Source organism: Paralichthys olivaceus, chromosome 3 (assembly GCF_024713975.1).
Source record: "Paralichthys olivaceus isolate ysfri-2021 chromosome 3, ASM2471397v2, whole genome shotgun sequence".
Lineage (NCBI taxonomy): Eukaryota > Metazoa > Chordata > Actinopteri > Pleuronectiformes > Paralichthyidae > Paralichthys > Paralichthys olivaceus.
Window position 1 is genome coordinate 13,069,573 of NC_091095.1, and position 21,618 is coordinate 13,091,190.

The following is a 21,618-nucleotide window of genomic DNA, read 5'->3' on the forward strand; positions in this document are numbered from 1 at the left end:
GTGTAATGAGGTTTGAATTTGAAATAATGCTATTATGGTTTTTATTAATGTAATATTTGAATGCCACTGTAAAACGTTTTTCTCGTGTGTGACTGGTGCTATGTAAATAAATCTAGGTCCTTATTGATCATAGCTGTTTGTCCTCATCTATATTCATTCACTTTATAGCACAGTCAGTGTCACTTGTGATATTTCCAAAGAAACATGATTTTTATTGGATGAAGATTTGGCACATTAGCAAAGACTTTATTGCTGTGGTCATTAAAATAATGTTCATGCTTTGAGAGTTCTTTTAAATGAATATTGTTATATTATATTGTTATATACATTTCTGTGCTATGATTTTATGACCTGTCTGTTTTATTCTGCTGCCCTTTTAAATCACTTCGTATCTCAGATTTTTTAAATTGCTCCCTAAATAAAGTTATTATTATTATTATTATTATAATTATAGTTATTATTATTACCTGTGATTCTTCTGGACCTGATGAATGAATGTGTGGACAAAACCTTTTTGTAATTAAGAAATTAAGAAGGAAACCATATATATGCAGCAAGGCACAGGGTTCAGCAACAAAAGAATGTGTTTTCACAATTTCTTTTGATTAAGAATCATTGTTAAAGTTACTCTTAACTAAAGAAACAAGTCTGTGTTACTATCTATACTATTTAAACATGGATGACAAGTTTCCAGTCTGCAAAGCAGCGATCAGTGAATAGGATCAAGGTACTGTGGATTCACACACTCAACTAATCGGAAGCCAGTATAAACTGTCAATCACGACAGTCATCAAATAACTATTTTAACCAAACTTTTCTGAAAAATACACACGAATAAAAAAACCTTTGTTATAAGAACTACCTAGAAGCGATCAAGACATTATGCGTTCACATTTGGGGCCGCACTCATGTCAGACATTTATATATATAGTCTATAGTTACTATACAGCCAATTATCTGTGTGTGTGAGTAAAGTGTTACATTTTTCAAAAATGAATAAAGAGACTCATCTGCCTGAAGGTAAAAACCCAAAACATAGTGAAATTATTTTTTGAATGAATTTGTGTTCATCTTCTCACTCACCTCATATTATTAGTCAAAGACATTGGTGTAAACAGTTTCGGTGCTTCATGGAGAAGAACAATTTATGGACATTTTTCTCAATGACCTCTCTCATGTTTCATATTTTGCATTCAAATGTACATAACGTGAAAGCTCTTCCACTAATAACTCATGACTTAACCTTTCTTTATATTCTACACTAAAAAAGATGTTATGTTTCCAAAATCAGTTCTGAGAAAGTTGATCGACTGTACCAGATGGAATCACACAGGAGCAGCAGACGTTACAAGCATCAGGTTCTGTATTGTCACGTTAATACTAATAACATTCAGTCCCAACCATGCACTCTGTTACACATTACACATCTTCCTCATGACCCAGACAAACTAGCAGACATCATTCGACAGCAGTCAGAGAGGAACATTAGTATTACATTTCAGACATGTTGAAATGTTCTTCAGCAGAACCTGCTCATTATGGGACTGTCCACAGCTGAGGGAAGCCAAGAAGTTCATTACAGAAAAGGGTCGGGAGAGTTTCAAGGAGTTCTTGGAGCTTTTAAGACATTGTGGCACGGCTGCTGCATAATGGCCAATGTTGTGTTTGTGTTTCTTTTGTTGTCTCAAAAAAAAAGGGAGAAAAGTGGCGTGTGCTGCTCCCGTTTTCCCTTTGCTATGTGAAGGTGATGACTTCTTGACACTTGTATCGGTGTATTGCTGTGCGGCAGGTGGCGGCGGACATCACTGTTGTGTTTTATACAACAGTCACTGTGCATGCTGAGGTCCTTGTTTCAAACATGTCTGTCTTGCATTGTTTCAGTACAATAAACACAAAACTCTGAGACAAAGGAACCCTCTCTTTATCCCAGTAACCCCCTCCCCCCCAATGAGTTTCTTGTTCAAATTACTGTACATTAACAAGGCACTAGCTAACATTTCAGCGAGCATGCATTGCTCATAAGAAGAACTAAAAAATGAAAAGTGCGACTGGAAACCTCTATTGTTTCCTTGAAATAGCACAAATGTGTTTGAAGAAAAAAAAAAAAAAAGTAGAAAGAAGAGGCTACAAATAAAATCCAGCCTGTGTTAGAGCTGAATTCACAGAGAGTAACCACAAAATATGAAAAAAGATAGAAAAGGTGCTTGGCAACATCTTGTCCAGTTTTTTTTTTTACTGTCATAAAGGACAACACGACTTTAAACACATTAACAGTTCCTTGATTAGTTTCCTTCTGACAACAGAAACTAGAACATCGTCTCACTCCTGCTCTTATGTGTAGAGCCACTGTAGCGACTGAACGTTTCATCGTGTTCAATGTTTCTCTTCTTCTGTGTGATTTTTATCCTCTTGGCTTTTTACAATCCCATCTTTGTCATCTGTGGTACGACATTTCTATTTATTACCTTTCTTCTACTCTGAAGTTGTTACACTAATCCTCCTCACTGCTCCATCTTAAGTCACACATCCTCTTCTGTGTACAGTACATCGGGGTCAGAAAAGCGCCTCAAGCCCTTCGGGGCTTGTGTCTCGTGGTGCTGGTGCGGAGGAGAGCGTGTCATCAAGGAGACGGAGGAGGAGGAAGTGGAGGGAGGGCAGGAGGAGAAGTGTAACAACAAGTCACACTGTGGGTTGTCGATGTACAGGGACTGAGTGCTGTCTTTACGGCGGCCCGGCTGCTCCCTCTTTCTGACCAAATGTTTGAAAGCTTGATACCCAGGAGGAGTGGTAGTCGGACTGGAGGCCGCAGAGTAGGGGTGGACACCTGGTGGGAATTTTACTGTGGCTGGGATGATGGGGTTGCGGCGTTGCAGCGGGTGCCTGTTGGATGAGTCGGAGGTTGAAGAAGCGCAGCTGGATATAGAGGAGGTGGAGTTAGCAGGGGTGAGGTTTGGTAGAGAGAGGCGTGCACCGAGGACTTTGGGTCGCTGGGCCAGGTCAGACGGTTTCGGTGGACAAGTTGGCTTGCATCTCCTCAGATGGGAGCCACCTCGTCCTGGAAGAGAGGGAAGAAAAAGAGGAGAGTAGGAGAAATATTTTCATCAAAGATTTACACGGTCAGCATGAGAGGGTGAGGACCAATGGAAGATCATGCAACCATGTTATCTACCAAAGATTATGGTCAATTTGGAAAACGTTTGATTTCACATGAGCCAGATGTTCAATTAATTCATTTGGCGAGAGTTTGAGCATGCACCTGTGCCACACGTGCATTTACATGCATACATACTCCTAACACACACACAAACACACACAAACACACACAGACAAACACGGTTGCTGTTCGTCCAACCTGCTTTGTTACAGAGCAGACGTCACCGCCCCAATCACCATCACTGGTCCAGACCTGCACCATAAAACACAGGAAGGGCCCAACCCAGCGGCCCCCGTGGTCTGGTCAGAAACCCACAGGTGAGTGAAAGAAACGGGTAGAAGGAAAGAGAGTCCACACTGTAGCTTAATACTGACCTTCAGGCTCCGAGCTGTGGGCGGAGGAGCGCTGCTGCTCGTCCAAAAGACTCTCTGAGCTCAGCGAGGCCTCGGAGTCCAGGTTCTCCTGGTCTGAACCTGGCTGCTCCATCTCCGGCAGTCGACAGGCCAGATCCTCTCTACACAGGGACAGAAGAAGGACATCAGAGAAGTGAGACGCTGCACCTCACTGAACACAGAGGTAGTGATTAAGAAGACTTCTTTACTTCTCCTGTTTGATGGACTTGATTCGTTCAACCAGGTTCTTTTCAGCCTCAGTGTCTGAGTCAAGAGGCTCATTCTCAGGAACCACGCTGAGATCAGAACTGACCTTCTCATGCACCTGCAGAAGACACAACATCACACACACTCAAACTTCAACTCGACTTGAACATGTCCTCTACATATTATTATTTACTAATTATATTTAACAAGAAATATAACAAATGGTTTTCGATCCAAATCTGAAACAGATTCCAAGATTTGTTAGTGAGGAATGCAAGAGCGGGGCGGATGGTGCCACTAGCTTTCATGCTTTTTCGCTTAATACTTACAGCACTTCTGTGAAAAACAATGATATAAAATGAGCAAAACAAATGCAGTGATAAAAAAATAAGCTAATAAACACATCCACCCTTTCGAAACAGTATTGATGTGAGGGGTTTGAGGGACACATCACCACAATCCAGACAGGGTGAACCACTAAACAGCAACCGATTGGTTAGAGGTTTGAGGTTTTCCTTCAATAAAAAATTAATAAGGCATGAACATAACATGACACAAATATCAAGTTAGGTCACTCTCTTCCAAAGAGAGTAATTACAACACCAACCCAGAGCAATCTTCTCCCCTCACAGACAGAACAAGAACGATGCATATCCTTCACATCACAAGCAGGAGGTCTAAACCAGACTAACAGCCACATGCAAACTGCTACCAGTTAGTAAGGAAGAGTAAAAAGTATTAAGGAAAGAAAAAAAAAGAATAAAAATAGAGCCAGAGCATCAAACATCACCCGCATCTAACATGCCATGCACAGGTGCTTCTACATGGCATACTAACAACACACTACGTCTATTAAATCTACTGAACCAGGAGAACTCAGTGATACATACCACCACTCCTTTGTAAGGAGCTGAGAACCTGAGAGGTAAATGCCAGCAGTGCTAAAGAGAGACAAGGAACATCGGCCATGTTACCCATGTAACTGAAGAACAACAGCTTCTAAAACCGGGGTTGTTGTATAATCTTATATTAGTGGATTTTACAATGATTCACAAGTGACTTTTGAAATCTTTCATATTACTTCTTCTTCATCCAGGCTTGAGGTAAAGCATTGATTTTGTTTGTTTTGAGAGAAAACTGAACAACAGTGATCCAGAGCGAGGCAGGATTCCGTTCCTCACCGTGTTTTGTCTTTTGAGTTTGAGCTGGTTAAGAGCCAGAGACTCAGCGTACTCCAGCTGCTCGATCTCCTCCATCTTCTCGTTGTAGCTTCTGATCTGCTCGTTGATGAGCATCTCTAAACACCTGCACAGAGGAGAGTACATGAACGTTCCAGGCGTCTGCGTGCTTATCAACAGGCGTGCACAGTTAATAAGAACAAGGCAGAGATTTAGCCATTTCTGTTTTCATGGGAGTCTTACGTGGTGGTTTTGGCAACGTCCTTCATGCTAAGGAGCGGGTCAGCGCTGTCCGGACAGCGCAGGATGCATGGGGCAAAGACTATGGCCAACGAGTTTGGAGACATGCGGTTGTGAGCCTCCTCTTTACAAACCCTACAAGAGATATTAAATTTTAGAATTTATATATGTACATATGAGCCATATTCTCTCTTCACTACAGAGGTAAATTAAATATGGTACATAGCAATACATTATATATCCACCGCCAAGGAAAAATAAACCAGTGAGTACAATGTTTTGATTCCATAGGTTTTGAAAATAACCAAATATACAAAAGGTCACAATGAGAGAATTCCTACCTGACGAGGTGGAAGACGAGTCTCTCCAGCGTGTTATAGTTTGCAGAGGGAAGCTCATCCAGCACTTTGTAGATGGCTTGAAGCTGCTCCTGCTTCTCTGGCAGTTCTACAGGAAGAAAATACATAATTAATCACATCCCATAATTATTTTATTTTGTTAATGTCTTTTCCCTCATGTTTGATATTAACCCTTTTCACCTTAGTTTCAACCTCATCTAATTACTAACCATTAAAAAAAGAAACAGTCATATAAATAACTTTAACTACAGCCCAGCAGCAGATAAAGGAGCCACTACTGTCTCCTGTAAAATGCTGCCCCCTGGTGGGGGACAGCCTCCTCACCCACTGCATGTAGGAAGTCATTGTAATGTGTGAAGGTCATGAGTGGGTCTGGCAGCTCCCTCAGCCACTGTTTGACCAGGCCCGTCACTGTGTGGATGGGGTAGTCTTCTAGGCAGACCAGGTGGGGGTCTAAACACACAAACAACATCACATCAATAAAAAAAGACCCACGACACAGTTTGCATGTTATGTTCGTTAATCATTGTTAATCAACATGTCAGTTAATCATTAGTGAACTGTAAACACTGTATGTAAGGGATCTAACCAGTCTCCAGCCGCTGGTGCAGCGCTTTCATCCGGTTGGCAGAACCAGATTTACGGTAGATGCCTTCAGTGTAGAGGCCGTGGATCTCCACATGCTCCAGCATCATCTCCAGCACCATGGGAACTGTGTTTTTATCACTGACGAGGCGACAGACGCGCACGCCAAAGTGCAGACCACTGGAGTCTTCGTCAATCTGTGAATTCAGACAGGTTTGAACAGTCAGTAAGACGAATCATCCCTCTTCTAGTCCATTAATCTAAATATGATACCTATCAACTACAAATAAAGGAGTCGTTTACTGAAGTATTGATCACCAGGTTGTATATAAATACAGCTGAGTCTTTTGGGAACAGAGCCTGTTATCAATCTGTGTTTTCTAGAATGAAAACGTACCTTTTTGGCACAAAAGGTGGAGCAGTCAGTGACTATTTTGAAGATGCACTTCTTATGGCACACCATTTTACAATCTGTAAAACAAGATTAAACAAGAGACAGAAATCAATAAAGGGACTTAAATCATGCAATGGTGCAATATTCTGTCATTCCAACACTAATGAGGAAAAAAAAAGAGTTTTGTTTCATTGTGAACTCACAGCTGCACATGTAGGCCTTCTCCATGCCCCAGATGTAAGAACTACACTGGTCACACGACTGCATAATGTTGACTTGATAGTTGACGAAAACATGATCCAGGGGACTCTCCATCTACAACACAGACAGCCACTCCATTAGAATTCTAATCTATGTTGAATAAAAACAAACTGAATTCCAAAGTCTGCACACTTACACTTTTATCTTTTTTCCTCCTCTTCTTACGAGCTTTAGTGGGCTGAAAAACAAACAGGTGTGAATATGATGCTTTTTCACGTTTGGACAAATTATTGTGAGAGATAATGAATCTCAGTGTTTGTCTCACCTTTGTAGGTTCAGCCTCCTCTTTCTTCATCTCTCCTCTGATGAATCCGTCCAGCACTGACTGGAACAAGTTGACCACCAGCTGGACTTCACCTTTCTGCTTGTCGCCTGCGAGGAGGACCACTTTGTTCTGGTAGCCCGTCATCAGACCTTTGTAGCCGATGGTGGGTTTCTGGTGAAGTTTATGGGACGAAGAGGAGAGACTATTGATGAAGAGCATTGATCAGTTTGTATTATGTGTGTGTTGTGTGCCAGCAGACAGACTTACTGTGAGGGAATACATGGCTTTAATATTCTCTCTGAACTGCATGGTGGCTGTTACAAAGATGGCCTCCGTGGCTGACAGCGACTTCCCGCGGGAGCGGAAATCATTGACCTAAAGAGAAACACAAACACAACATTTATTTGTGGGTAAGTAGGTTAAAAGTATTTCCTATAACAGGCAACAATTCTCGTATTTCATTTACCTGATTGCCCAGAAACTCATCGAGGTGCCGCAGCTCGTTTGCGTTGGTGATCTCCCGGTCCAGTGAGGCGTTCCACTGCTCTGAGACCCGTGTGGCGCGACTGATCTTTATGGAGGGGTTGCGGCCAAAGCTTTTACTGGCACGGTCAGCATGTGACTGAGATAGAGTCCAAGATTGATATCCAGATGTTGGGGCTGAAAAGGAGATTTTGACAACATGAAAAAAAGGGGAATGAATGAATCATAACTGGATCACTTCTCCAGCTCACTTCTCTCAGACCTCTAATGCAGAATATACACTATGCTTAAGTACCACTGATGTAACTAAACCCAAAGTCAAGTTATTTTGTTATTAGTGAGCATGATCCTGCACGGGTCAGAGTTTTCTCAGACAGCAAACGGCAGGATAAGTTAAGACCTGGGAATAATAAATGACAATACTCCTATGTTTTCCTCAGCGATCATGAGGTGTGATAGGGGTGAGCTACAGCATTCAAGCAGTTTTTGTGCTTAACATTGATCTCAGAATTACCACAATGAAATGTATACAGTTTGATATTAAGTATACAGCAGAAATACTTTCTTATCAGCTTTGGGCAGGTGGAACCCAGACAAACAACTAAATTAAATTAATATATTTAATATCCCCTCTTATCGCAAATCCTTATGTTATTATACACCTTGATAAACTAAACCAATGACCACAGGTATATTATTTACCTTCCCCTCCTGTTGGCTTTTCATTGAGAACCTGAGCGAGTGTCAGATCTCCGTTGTCTGGAGTCTGGGCTTCTTTGTTGGGTCGTTTCTTCAAAATCTTGCTGAAGAAACCACCTGACCTGCAGAGAACAGACACACGAGAAGCTCTAAAGAATATTCATAAAACAGTACATTTGGTCATCAGGAATTTCTGTTGTGAATCTACACAAGGTGCTCAGGACAGTTTGGTCACACTTAAGGATTTCCATGAATGTGATTCAAACAGACATGGATGTAAGAGCAAAGTTATAATCATTCACAGTGTTTTCATAACAATTTATCTTCACAGATACTATAAACACAGCTGCCTCACAGACGCAGTACACTGTGATCCACTCATCTCACCTTTTCAAACAAATGTATCAGGCAGAATTCCAGCTTATTCCATTACAAGCCTGTGTCTACAGTGTAACCGGTTCAGCGTAGTGTTTTTACCTGTCAGGTGTGGACGCGATGGAGTGCGCTGAATCTTGGTAACCGGATACATCTTGCTGCCTCCTTCTGCTGGAGCTTCCTCTTGATCCATCACTGTCTGAGGGGGAAATCAACTGCAGGACAGAAAACAAAAGTATGAAATGAAAACTGGTTTAATAAGGGATGAAGTATGTGTAATGTTAGTATAGAGTTTAACCATTTCTAACGGTCAACAATGTATATCTGATCATACGAAACCAAGACATTTGCATTAAAATAGAACAAATCAAATACCTCTCTGACTGATATAGCACCAGCTCCTTCAGAGCCTGGAGACAAACTGTCAACTGATGACGAGGCTGTTTCACTGCTGCGGATGAAGAGACAATGAAATATAGATAAGACACAAATATGGAAAGATATCGACAGCTGAGAGGTTTCCTACACGAGCAAAACTTTGAATTTCCATCTGTTATCAATGATATTTTAATATTGTTTGAGTGTGTCAACAGTAAAACCTGAGTTCTTGCAGTTTAAAGGATTTTTTTTTTTTTTTTTCTATAGCCCGTTTGGAGCTATCAGCTCAAAGTTAATTTGTGGTGTAATTTTAAAAGAGCTACATAATTGGCCAAGGTAATTTTTAGCAAAAACAGGAATACAGGGTGCATGTGTTGGGATTGTTTCCAGCAGAAGATTTGGTGCATTAGTGAGCTCTTATGGCAGCAGGACAGTGTTCTGTGCTTTAATACTTCATTGAAAAAGTACAGCTAGAGGTTAATAAATCTTTGGCTTAACATGCTGTAGTTGTTATCAGGATCAATTAATTGTGCTAGGACTTATTCAAAAAAGGAAAAAATCACTATGCTTCCAACATTAAAGTAGATCTGAGAATATGACAATGACAGAAGACGTACAGTGGTTTTCTCCTCCTCTCCTCCAGGTTTTGAGGCTGAGGTGGGCTGGTTCCCTCTGAGTATTCTCCACCACTCCTCCTCCCCTTCCACTTCTCTGGCTTCTCCTTGATTGCCCCAGTACGGCGTTGCAGGTTCACCACTCCCCCACTGTCCCCGAGGCCGTTTCTCTCAGAAACAGTGTCAGGGGGCCGCAAGGAAAGGGTAGACGGACGAACAGGACCAGAAACAGGAGGAGGAGAAGATTTTGCCTCCTTCTTCCCTCCTTTCTCTTCCTTCACCTTCCAGGCCACGAATGTGTACTGGTCCAGCTCCTTGCTATCAGAACGTTCTTTTAGCTTGGAGGTCTCCTGGCTTTTGCTTTTCGGCGGGGATGTTTGGTCCTTGTCGGTGGAGGAGAAGGAGGAGGAGGCGGCTCGATCAGTCTCTCTCTGGTTGTGTTCCAGCCCTCGTCGTCTCCTCTGCTCTCTCTTCTCCTGGCTCCGGGACGACTGGCCCTTGTGAAGAGGTGGAGGTTGTACTCTGTCTTGTTCAGCATTGGAAGTTGTGGAGGTAGTGCTGTGAGCATGTTTATCTAACATCTGACTTGGAGATATAAGTGCGCTGGGAGTGACCTCATCAGAGGACAGAACAGGTTCTGAGTCTAGCTGTCCTTGTGTTTGGTTCTCCGAGTCCTGTTCCTTCTCCTCTTTCTCATCCAGCTGGGGTCCAGCCTCAGCCAGGGTACCGTTGGACTCCAAACTTGATTCCTCATCCTCATCCTCCAACTCTTCATCCTTGTCCAGTTCCTCCTCGTCTGTATGTGAGCTTGATTTACCCTCCTCCTTGACAGAGAGGTCATCATCCAGCATCTCCTCCATGACCAGCTCTATATCAGGATCCTCTCTGGTTTGAGGCTCTTTCCCCAGTCTTTCCTCCTCTTCTTCTCTCTTTTTCTGCACTTCCTGTGCTATCTTAGCTGCCTCTTCCTCCTCTGCTCTTCTCTTCTCTTCCTCCTCTTTTCTCCTTGCTTCTTCTTCTTCCATTCTCCTCCTTGCCTCCTCCTCCTTTCTCTTCGCCTCTTCCTCCTCTTCCCTCCTCCTTCTTTCCTCTTCTTCTGCCCTCCTCTGAGCTTCTTTTTCATCATCCTCCTTTTTCTGTTTCTCCTGACGGATGGACTGACACCTGTTAGAACACAAAACATGTCAACATGTCCATCAGGGCTCTGGCAAAGTTGGATTAAAGTTTATATATTTAGACAGAGCCAGTGTCACTGAGTGTGTGTGTGTGTGTGTGTGTTACCTCCTGCGGGCTGAATGGCCTCTGACCAGGGCTTGTATCTTGGTGGCGCCCTGTCTTTGGCGGTCATATTCTAATCTCTGTCTGTGCCCTCTCCATAAAGCCTGGATCGAAGTGGCTGCACGTCGCCTTTGCTCCTCTTTACAGTACCTGCGCCATGAACGCTAAGAGAGAGGAAATGGAATACAAGGAATGTACTTTTATTCTCTACAAATGTTAGAAAAGGAAAAAAAACAATCTAAATTATTATACTGTCATTACATCTCAATAATAAATGTTGCATCTGTGTTTACCTGAATCAAGATGGCTGCCTGTCTCATGTCCAAAAACTCTTTCCTCTGCAGACGAGCTCTGAACCAGTGCTGAAGGAAGATGATCTTACGCATCACATCCTTGTGTAGTGTGTCCTGCAGCTGCTGTCGCTCCAGCTCTTTCAAGAACACCTGCACAGAGAGAAACGCAACAAACATTTAGATAAAGAACATTCAGAATGGTAAAGAAACCAATGCAGACATGGGGTTAGTGATAGGGTTTAGTGGTGTACCTTGGTTTTTCCTATCTGATACGTGGTGGGGTCCAGGCCCATCTTCTTGTCAAGCAGCGCTGAGATATCCTGTTTACAGGCAGTCGTGTTCTTTGGCAGCAAAACTCTGAAATGCGCAAGAAACTCCTGCAGGGAAAAGAAAAGAAAGGCAACGCATTAGAAATGAGAAACAAATGGACTGTTAAAGAGAGAACAGTGATAAATAATGAAAATCTAATGTCCAGAATAAAAGCAGTTGTACAGTTTAGCCATCATCAATTTAAATCAATGCAAAGCAGTAAGGAATTCAACATCTGTGTGTGCTAAGGATTTCATTTAGATCTTTATCTGCATTTGAAAAAAATAAACAGTAAAAACTTTTATTTTGACAGTGTCTTTATGTGTGTTTATGGTACTGTACCAGGCTATAGTTTCCACTATACACAATCAAAACACTATATCTTCAGTGTCTGATGTGACATTATGTATAGATCGTGATTATCAAGTGAATTTTCCCGAGAGGAGTAACTTTGAAGTACCTGGAATGTGTACTTGGCTCCGTAGCCTGACCTCCGGATACGAACGGTTTCCAGCATTCCTGTGTATCGCAGCTGCTGAACCACCAAGGCCTCATCCAGATACATCTCCTTCTGCTCATATGTAAGGACACAAGAAGCACATTTGGTTATACTCTTACTATTTAGATAGACACATTTTAAAATTAAACAATGCTCATTTTCACCTGTGAATTGTGTTCAAGACATTTCAGTGTTCTCTTTTTAATACTTTATAGTAAGGTTTTATATTTTACCCGTTTTTAAATAATTGCTTGAAACTAAATCTTCTTTGGGAAAAGCCATATTTTTAACTGGTTTTAACTGATTTTTTTTTTCTTTTGTTATGTTCTGTGTTGTTTTATCCCCATGTATTTTGTGAAGCACTTTGTAACCTCTATTAAAACCTCCAAGGTTTCATCTTGTAATGAACCTTAAACTGGAAGATTTGAACAGAGGATATTTAAGATCAAATGATAAAAGTCTCACCTTCTCTGCATTGGAGCGGATACAGCGAATGAAGAAAGGTTCTGCTTTGTTCAGAGTCTCCAGGAGTTTGGTCAGAGAAGTCTAAAGGAAACAAAAAAGAGTTTTCATGAATAATCAGGGCTACTGCTTAGAGGGAGTGTTTGTGAATGATGAGAATATATATACAACAAATAATGACTGGTACTGATTGGTTGACTTATACCTGGAACTGGGCGCTGATGCTCGGGGGCCTCTTCTTCTTGTGCAGGTGCAGCAGAGACTTGGTTGTGCGATCATGCAGCGTCAGACTCACAATGAACTTCAGTGACTTAGAATCCAGCAAACTCTGCACAGCATGAATTCAAGAGTGAATTAATTTACTACGTGCACTCGTTATTATGATTCTATCAAAATGATGGCAAACTAATGAAATTCACCAGAATGCTTCATATGACTAGGGCAGCGTCTTTGCATTTGTCCCTAATCTCTGATTTTATGTCTTAACTCAGGTTTACCTTGGGGATGACCTGCTTCTGTTTGGTGTTCTTGTGCTTCCTGTAGAAAAGATGACAAAAATACACAGTGTGAGTTAGATAGAGTGAAGTGTTAAAAGTTGAGGCAGGGGGATGGAATAGAGAAGCTGGTTTAGTGTGAGAAGGTGGTTTAGTACAGATGAGTGACTTCATCATGCGCTGTCAGACAGTGATAAATCGAGGGTGGCACCTGGAAGAAAGATGAATGACGGGCAGAGACAAAGCACAAATGAGTGAGAGAACATGATGATGGAGGAGAGGATGATGATGGGAAGACAAAATCTAAACAAACACCATACAGACAGCCATGCACTCTTGCTTTCACTAACCCATACAGGGCCAGGGATTTATGTTCATGTTGTCTATGCTGCTAAGTGTCAGACTGCAGGAACTTGCTTTAAACTCTAACATGCTGCGAAGGCCGCTGGCACATATTTTCACACGATGCTCCAAAAGACCTCACATGCCTGCAGACTTCTGATGATGTTCATGCAGCAGTTAACAAAGTGAAGTATTCAAGGTGTTTCGGCTACAGCCTTCAAGACAAATAGACACTATCTACAAACAGAGCAACTCATGTAATGTTCGCTACTGGAGCCCGAGTGTGTTTGGTGTGATGATCACATGACACGTTAGTGTTCCATTCAAATAAGTGGTTGTAAACATGACAGCTACAACTATGTATGAGTTAAACTAAATAAACCTGAAAATACAATAAAATACATTAATGACAGTCGATGTTGTGTTTGTAATAATAAATCTAGGAGCATGTTCTGCCTGAGCCGACTAGACTGGACTGATCTGGAGAAGAGCTGATGCCGCGTCTGTCTGCAGACTCACTGGAGGACGTGTCGCGGGAAGCGGAGGCGACCCCAGGACTGCAGCAGCTTGCGTGGGTCCTCACCGTCCAGCTGCAAGTTCTTAATGGAGCTGATGATCTCCGCATGCATGTCTCTGATCACACCGTAACCACACGTACCAAGTGTGGAGGGAAGGAAGAGGGGAGGAGGGAGGGAGAGAGGGAGGGAGGGGGAAATTAGGAGAAAGATTGGAAAAGCCCACAAAAGGAGGAAGGAAAGGGAGAAAAACACCCATACAGCGGGGGAGTGATAGAACATCACTGTTAGGACACCTTAGAGGAAAATACACCACAGCAAAAACCCAAAAGAGGAACACACGCTGCAGGATAGTTGGGGGTCTGACATCAAGAGAAACTTTAGCTTTCACTGTTTCTTCATCTGTGAAGCATAACATCCCACTGTTCATGTAGAAACCATAAGACCACCCAACCATGCTGCCACATCCCTTTTAAAAACACACGTTCACACACACTCACAGACAAAGAGTCACTGGGGCATGTTGGGTCGTATTCACACCCACATCACTGCCACTGTGGTAGTTAACATGCAGAGCTTAGTTGACGTTCAGTGTGGTCGGCCATCTGTTTCCATGCTGGGGCTGTTACTGGTTGTGTGACAGTAAGTTGTTACTGGTGAGGTTTTTTTTTGGATTCATGGTCCTTTAATAGAGCTGGTGTTACACTGGTCACTGAATCTGATGAGGTTAATATGGGGACTTTTCCATGTCCCAGAGCTTGTCCATGCAATGCTTTTCCATACTTACCATGAATAACCATTGAAACAGAGGAGGCGAGGCAGCGAAGGAAATGGGTAAAATATACAGTACGTGAGTCACAGTGAATCTGACTTCTACCGCTCTGTTATTGCAGATCTGGAACGGACTGGATGATTCAATTATGTGCTTAAAGGTTAAACAATCACTTATGTTATTCAGTCTTCAGTTTATAGATCTGAAAGCAGGAGGTACAAAAGTCGAGGTTCAGAGGACCCAATGATCCAATAATATTCCCCATGGTTTTGCTCCCTCCTGAGAAAGCTCTCCTAATTTTCTTTGTCTATTTGAGTAGGGTTCCCTGTACGCCTATGACTACATGTGTGTTTCCAGCGATCTGTAGATGATGTAAGTAATCTGGGTGGCTAATCAGAGTAGGCCAGTACAAACACCTTCCTGTGCTCCGGAGCCAGAATAATAAACGTGAGGAAGGAGAGAGAGCTAAAGAAAAGACGGAGATTACAGTAAGGGAAGAGAGAGAATTCAAGGTAAAATCATTGCTGTGCAGTGATATACTGGCTGAATTTCCTATAAGGAAACTGATTCAATTATATTTAACAGTTATAAATAAAGATTAAAGTGTTATTTTATTTTTCTTAATGGGAGCAAACTCATAGAATGAAGGAAATCTGTATCCCTTACCGAAAAACAAAGCACATTTCCTTCCTGCCAGGCCTCATGTCTTCAATCCTTCTACCTTGTCCACCAAATTCACTTACTTCTTACTCTCATAGCTAGCAAAGATGTCTTCAAAGGCCTCTAGAGGGCGCTCCTCTGAGTGATCAAAGTAGAAATCGAGCATAGAAGCTCGTCTGTGGAGGGGAGAGGAGAGAACCGCACACACTGGGGTCACCAAAGGGTGGAGAGGATGTTGGTGACAAAGATGAGGTGAAGGAGGATTCATCTTTCAGCGTTTTTGTGGATTCAGCTCAAATGAGATTTAATAATTCAGATAAACAGTTCACAGAGTGCCTCTGACGTTATTCTTCATCATCTCATCCAGTACCAAAGACATGAGGAGGTCACCAACCATTTAAAACACTACCTTCACCATTAACAAGGACCATCAAACTTGGAATGCAATCAGTGTGTGTTTCATGACAGTGAGGGGTAACAAAGATATTGAACACAAAATGAACAGGACCCACAGTCTGCTCCACCTCCCAGAGATCAATAGATGACTGACTGAAGAAATAGACCTGTGAGTTGGAAAACCAAGAACATGAAGATCAACTGAGGCATGTTTTATATTCAGTTATATACATTACTTACTTGTACATTCTTTCTATTGGGGCATTGGAACGCTGGAGCTCTCCTAAAGGAGTTCTGGAGACTGGACGGACAACACCTGCAACATAAACACACAATAACAAGTGAAACAGTGTATTTATCATAAGCAGGTTCTCTGGCACCATGAATGTTGATCATAGGCACATGACTGCAGCAGTTTTTGTTATTTTCATTTTTTCTCTTAATCTTGTTAATCCACATGAAAAGCCTCCTACGTCAATGGGCTGTGTCTGAGAGCACAAAAATAGTGTGGAAGATTGAGAATTGCAGCAAAAATGTCAAAATCTCCTAAAGCCTCACGTTTCTGAACTCTGGCTTATCACACAGCAGAGAAACTGCAGCGGCAGAGAAACTGCAGCGGTCAGGAGTTTTGCTATAAAATGCAATAGTGGTCTGAGGATACAGCTATGATGTGATACTTTTTGAATACTTGAAACTTAAACTTTCGCTTAGAGAATTAAATTCTTCACTGATTGAAGTTTTAAGTAATTCTCAGATAGGAATGTTTATTTATCAATACCAAAAGAGGCAGAAACACTTCTATTGGCAAAAATACATTTTTATTTTAGCCATGACTGGTTGTCAGTGGTACACTGATAACGTACCAGACGTTTTTGCAGCCCAGGAGCGGCCAGCCTCATTGAAAGCAGCGAGGCCTCTGATGGTGGCGCGCAGGATGCCCCACCGAAACATGGCAACCGGGTCCATGCCGATGAGCTGCCGAATGTAGGCACGATCACTGCTCCGCAACAACGCCACAATGTCAGGACGCATGTGGTCTGTGTTCTTCTCCCGGAAATCCTGGTGACGTCGAAGATTTGTAAATTACACCATCAAGACACAAATTCACAACTAAATCTTGCTTGAATTTAAAGGAATCAACTATTGTCATGTCACCTACGGCTTATCCAGCTCCCTGCTTACCTTTATCTGATATTTAACTTTTCCAGCAAAGTGGCGAATGACGAAGGCTGGCTCCATGACCGCTGTGGGGACAAAGTATTTGTTGCCCTGGTGCTGCTGCTTAAATTTAGCCAATAAAGTCTCATCTGTGGCGTGGGGAAAGCTGGGGCACGAACACAGAGAAGAAAGAGAAGAGATAAATGGACAGCTTCAACTGAACTCAAACAAATGTTATTCCTTCACAGATGCATTAGACATGAATGAAGAGTGCGTCATCTGTAGCTGTGTCTTACTTGCTCTCCTCATCCAGCAGGTAAAGCAGACCAGTGGGCTTCTTGCTGATGAGGTGGATACAGCCCACGTTGTCTGTGTAGTCGATGTTGTGCCATGTGATTCCCTCTGCTTGGTACTCCTCCTGCGTGAGACAGGGCGGGGCATTTCATGGACCAGCTCAATGGAAAAGTCGTGCCAGGAAGTTTGATAATTTTGCTGATGAACTTTCTGAATTATTTAACCAAGTAATCTCAAATAGAAAAATATTTTTACTGTGTGCCAAAATGATGGAGCAGTATAACATTTTACGTAATTATCATAAAAATTAATTCAACTTTCATTTGTATTCTTATCATAAGCCTGAACTCTGAGTGATAAGAATAACCGGCATGTGACATCACCTCCGGAAATCAAGAAACCTTTGATGAGTCATCGATTTAGAAGTCATAAATGGAAACACGGAGCAGTGAGAACAGTTGTAAGTTTGAATTACAGGGAAGTAAATCTTCAGGACTCAGCTTTACTTTAAATTATATTAAGGACGAGGGACATAAAGCAAAGAGCTCACCTGTTCCAGATTGAAGATGTGATGATTGAAGTAGTACTGCAGCTGCTCGTTTGCATAGTTAATGCAGAACTGCTCAAAGCTGTTTGTCGCAAAGTCCTCAAAACCAAAAATGTCCAGGACACCAATGGACAAGCACTGGAAAACAAGACACCAGCCGAACATAGAGATATATTATTTCTAGTGTTTTACAGTGTGCATATATATTTGTTTGCATGTATTTTGTGTGTCAGTGTAAGAGCATATGAGTCTCACTGGAACAGATTCCTCCATGTCTTTCTTGTTAAGCAGTGCGTGATTGATGCGTAGGACGATCCAGTCGAACAAGGCGCTGTACAGAGATTTGGCCATGGAGTCTCTGGCTGTGATCGCCTGATGAGAGAAGGAGTGGAGGATATGTACAGTGAGAAAAACTTGACAAAAATAAGCATAAGAGACGCACAGGTGCAGTTGGAAGGAGACTATATTATAACACAAAAAAGACAGATAGAGAGAAATGTGTATAAGGATTTAAAGAAGTCAAAATGTTGAACATGACAAACTGACTGCATGAAGAGATCTACAGTAGGTGTGGTATCAATAGAGAGGATGAAGCAGGCTGCTATTAGTGTGTATGTGAACACGATTATAGTAACGGCAAGTTGCAGAGACTGGTGCTCACCTCAGAATGGCTGTAAGGGAGGATCAGCTTGTCATTGACTGTCACCGTTTTCCTCTTCGTCAGCGCCTCGACCAGCAGCTCCTCTTTAACCTAAGAGAGGCACCCACAAGTTAATGCTAAAAGCGGTCAGAAGACGGGAATGTACACACAACAGTTGATGCTCCAATAAACTTAGTTTTACATCTCAGATAGGTGGGACGTTTTTGTCGGTTCTGAAACACTTGGTGCTCGACACCAAGTGTTCAGATCAAGTTTAGATGTGCATGAGTTTGTATAATTTCTTAACACTGACAGTCACACACACAACTCACAGGCAAAGTGATAAAATGACTTGCAAAGACACACACAAATGTGTTACCTTTAGCAGATCAGACAGCGTAGACAGGACCTCTGGTGGTCCCACATCCAACCCCTCGTCTCGGCCAGTTGACTTCCTCCTGTAGGTCACGTTGCCCAGATACAAGATGGCAGACAGGACAGAAAAGATCCTGCAATAGTCATCAAAAGAATTAGATAAACTGAAAGTTTAGTCACATGCAGCCACTACATTGCCCCATCATCTATTTATGTTAAAAATGAATAGACACCTTGTCTCTCACATTCTGCTATATTCGTCTGTTAGATTAAACTATTGTAAAGTTGAGCCTCTAAAAAGTCTCTTTGTTGTAATTTATATTTTTGGTCAAATGACTTGATGCTTCGACCAAAATAACTTTTTAAAGACTGAGGGGAAAAGAATAGCACGCTCCTACATTACACACATTACACACATTACACTGGACATGTTCACTTACTGTTTCTTGGTGGCAGGAAGGAATCCAACCATCTCCATTGCCTGCTGCAGCCTTTCAAAGTCATGTCGCAAATCTTCCTCATCCTCAATCTTAAAGTTTTGCTGCAAGGAAAGACGGACAGTTAGTAGATGAGTCGAAGTAGATGAGACAATGAAAGCATAACACGAAATGGAAAAATAAACAGGACGAATTAAAAGGAGGGAGGTGAAGATAGAGGGGCATATTAACGAGCGAGACAACAAAGACAGCCCTATTAATATGCAGTTCACATGTGTGCAGTGAACAGGGACTGTGAACAGTGGCTTATTCAGAAGCCTGACAGTCTGAATGAATACCAGATCTACTAACAGTGAATTACAACAGGTTATAGTTGCAGAAGTGAATTTCTATAAGATTGATCACACTAAACAGGGGGAATCTATCTACTAATCCCAGAAATCTCTGTCTGTCTGTATGTGGCTCACATATCTCAAAACCCTTTCATCTTATCAGCTTCACACTTGGCAGTGTAGTTCCCATTTGGCCTGATTTGGACATGCGATACGTTCAATATTAATTAACTTTATAATAATAAACAGGCAACCAGTGCCCTGTAGCCGTGGCGGCTGAGACTCATCAATGCAAGTGACGTTGATCATGACAACAGCAACAACAACTGATTTTCCAGTTCTGGGTTCAGTGAACACATCTTTGTGCAGCAGTGGTCAGGTTCTGTGGAATGAGTCCTGCAGCAGATCTTTACTTGCAATGACTCAATTACAGCAGGTAATTTTAACAGTTTTAGAAAGAAAGCTGCAACCAGCATCTCCACAGGCCAAGCAAACAGCCCATTCCAAACAGGCATCATTAGAATAGTCACTGCACTAGTGAAATGAAGTTTAAAAATAAATAAATAAATAAAAGATGGATTGGGTGTAAACTGCTGGATGTTAAGCGACAGCTGCGCAGCCCTGTACCTGCTTGAGGTAGAAGTACTCTTCAGGCGGCAGCAGCTTAAACTCCTTCCTCTCTTCCTCTGAGGCTCCCAACAACAGGTAGTAAAACACATGGTAGTTCCTGGAAAACACAACACGGTAATACATGTAAAGTCAAACACTTCATATGATAAACAAATTCCTATGTGCATCCACCATCTTGTCTGTCGTATTATCTGCTGAGCAGTTATCAATGGATGTGTTTGTAGTCACAAAGGAGTGGTCAATTGGTGATAAAAATAGTCAACTCATCGTAAAAAGCTAATAGAGGGAAGACAACGGAGCGCAGTGATTTAAATATCAGTTTTCCCCTCATGTTATCAATGGGCAGGTAGATACTCAAGCGACAGCCTATGAGTGCATGGGTTTTCCACACCCATTACTAAGAAACAATGACATCATAGAGTAGAATTCCTCCCTGACTCGACAGGCAAGAAGCTCTCTCAACATAGCAGCTTGTTATTGACAGTACCCTGGTCATAGCCTGGAGGATACAGAGGCAGGTTTGTCAATGAAAGGTGACTTCATTTTTTAAAATCAGCTGGAGAAATCTGGACAGGAAGTTACTGAATAATAACACTCACCAAAAAACTACGGGTATTTTTAAAGAAAGCATCAACTGAGTTGCCTGAGCTGTTCAGTGGTAGATAACATGATAACAGAGCGACCCTTATGAGTGTTTGTGTGTATCTGTATGAATATAAACTAGAAAAGATAAAACAAAAGTTGTGTGGTTTGGAAAAGTCTTCCTGTGTCAGTAACAGTTAAAGCACCAACATGTTGTGGAAAATGCTATGCTCTGTATTATTGGTAGGGTCAGGGTGTTCTGTTGGTTTCAACAATGTAAGAAATAGGTAGTGTACATGATTCATTCATCAGTAATAATATCACACAGTAAATGAAAAGACAGTGGAGGTTTTTCCTCTCTTTTCCCACAGACTGTCTCTCAGTGAACAGAGTGCATTTCACTGTGAGTAACAGCAACGTGACAGACGAGTAAGTGACGGCATGACGAATGAGGCGGTGTCTCTCAGAAATGACAGAGAGGAGAGGGTTTTTTTTTCCCTTTATCATTTGTTTGTGTAGAAAGGTAATTTTTAACTCAGACAAAACTGGAATCAGAGGTCATACTGTTTAAATGAGACCAAACCAAACTATATTTTGTGATCTATGGCAACTACATTCAAAGTGTAAGTCCTTTGTATACATTTTTTACATGTCTGTCTACTTGAATGTCTGAGGGTGACATTTAGTTCAGTGTGGACGCACAGCTAATGCTTTAAGATTTCAATGACTCAATCTAAAAAGCATCAGGGGAAATGTTGCATGTCCAAAACTATAATAAATAAATAAATACTGAATACCACAAGATTTAGTTACAAGCTCTAGTTAATACCTGTTATTAGTTAAGTATTTTTTACAGAGGTAAAGGCTGAATTGATTTATGAAATAATAAACAAAATATAGAGATAATAAAATGTAGTCTGACAGCAACAATATGTGAATATATGTATATATGCGTGTACAAGTGTAAATGCAGATCTAGAGTCAAAGACTAAATACTGCAGACTTCAGCTGAACTTCAT

General features: G+C 41.7%; 1 protein-coding gene across 13 annotated transcripts in view; it reads right to left on the reverse strand.

Moving 5' to 3' along the window:
- Positions 1 to 1,345: 1,345 nt before the first annotated feature.
- myo9b (myosin IXB) overlaps positions 1,346 to 21,618 on the reverse strand; it is a 54,449-nt gene continuing 34,176 nt past the window's right edge. Inside the window, exons 7-45 of one of the 13 annotated variants that reach the window (XM_069522022.1) lie at positions 20,015 to 20,114; positions 19,059 to 19,159; positions 18,623 to 18,752; positions 18,265 to 18,354; positions 17,859 to 17,975; positions 17,607 to 17,741; positions 17,059 to 17,180; positions 16,787 to 16,928; positions 16,468 to 16,663; positions 15,845 to 15,920; positions 15,292 to 15,384; positions 13,781 to 13,894; positions 12,923 to 12,962; positions 12,631 to 12,753; positions 12,429 to 12,509; positions 11,925 to 12,035; positions 11,407 to 11,532; positions 11,156 to 11,305; positions 10,866 to 11,026; positions 9,588 to 10,748; positions 8,968 to 9,043; positions 8,695 to 8,807; positions 8,221 to 8,339; positions 7,502 to 7,695; positions 7,303 to 7,410; positions 7,036 to 7,206; positions 6,907 to 6,948; positions 6,713 to 6,824; positions 6,513 to 6,586; positions 6,120 to 6,312; positions 5,855 to 5,983; positions 5,513 to 5,618; positions 5,175 to 5,306; positions 4,935 to 5,058; positions 4,644 to 4,694; positions 3,756 to 3,871; positions 3,529 to 3,668; positions 3,353 to 3,406; positions 1,346 to 3,055 (exon numbers count right to left, since the gene is read on the reverse strand). In XM_069522022.1, the coding sequence (XP_069378123.1) occupies positions 3,393 to 3,406; positions 3,529 to 3,668; positions 3,756 to 3,871; positions 4,644 to 4,694; positions 4,935 to 5,058; positions 5,175 to 5,306; positions 5,513 to 5,618; positions 5,855 to 5,983; positions 6,120 to 6,312; positions 6,513 to 6,586; positions 6,713 to 6,824; positions 6,907 to 6,948; positions 7,036 to 7,206; positions 7,303 to 7,410; positions 7,502 to 7,695; positions 8,221 to 8,339; positions 8,695 to 8,807; positions 8,968 to 9,043; positions 9,588 to 10,748; positions 10,866 to 11,026; positions 11,156 to 11,305; positions 11,407 to 11,532; positions 11,925 to 12,035; positions 12,429 to 12,509; positions 12,631 to 12,753; positions 12,923 to 12,962; positions 13,781 to 13,894; positions 15,292 to 15,384; positions 15,845 to 15,920; positions 16,468 to 16,663; positions 16,787 to 16,928; positions 17,059 to 17,180; positions 17,607 to 17,741; positions 17,859 to 17,975; positions 18,265 to 18,354; positions 18,623 to 18,752; positions 19,059 to 19,159; positions 20,015 to 20,114 (5,383 nt within the window). In that variant the 3' untranslated portion in view covers positions 1,346 to 3,055; positions 3,353 to 3,392. The remainder of the gene's footprint in view (positions 3,056 to 3,352; positions 3,407 to 3,528; positions 3,669 to 3,755; positions 3,872 to 4,643; positions 4,695 to 4,934; positions 5,059 to 5,174; positions 5,307 to 5,512; positions 5,619 to 5,854; positions 5,984 to 6,119; positions 6,313 to 6,512; positions 6,587 to 6,712; positions 6,825 to 6,906; positions 6,949 to 7,035; positions 7,207 to 7,302; positions 7,411 to 7,501; positions 7,696 to 8,220; positions 8,340 to 8,694; positions 8,808 to 8,967; positions 9,044 to 9,587; positions 10,749 to 10,865; positions 11,027 to 11,155; positions 11,306 to 11,406; positions 11,533 to 11,924; positions 12,036 to 12,428; positions 12,510 to 12,630; positions 12,754 to 12,922; positions 12,963 to 13,780; positions 13,895 to 15,291; positions 15,385 to 15,844; positions 15,921 to 16,467; positions 16,664 to 16,786; positions 16,929 to 17,058; positions 17,181 to 17,606; positions 17,742 to 17,858; positions 17,976 to 18,264; positions 18,355 to 18,622; positions 18,753 to 19,058; positions 19,160 to 20,014; positions 20,115 to 21,618) is intronic. The other 12 variants (XM_069522024.1, XM_069522016.1, XM_069522023.1 and 9 more) reach the window with 12 other exon arrangements.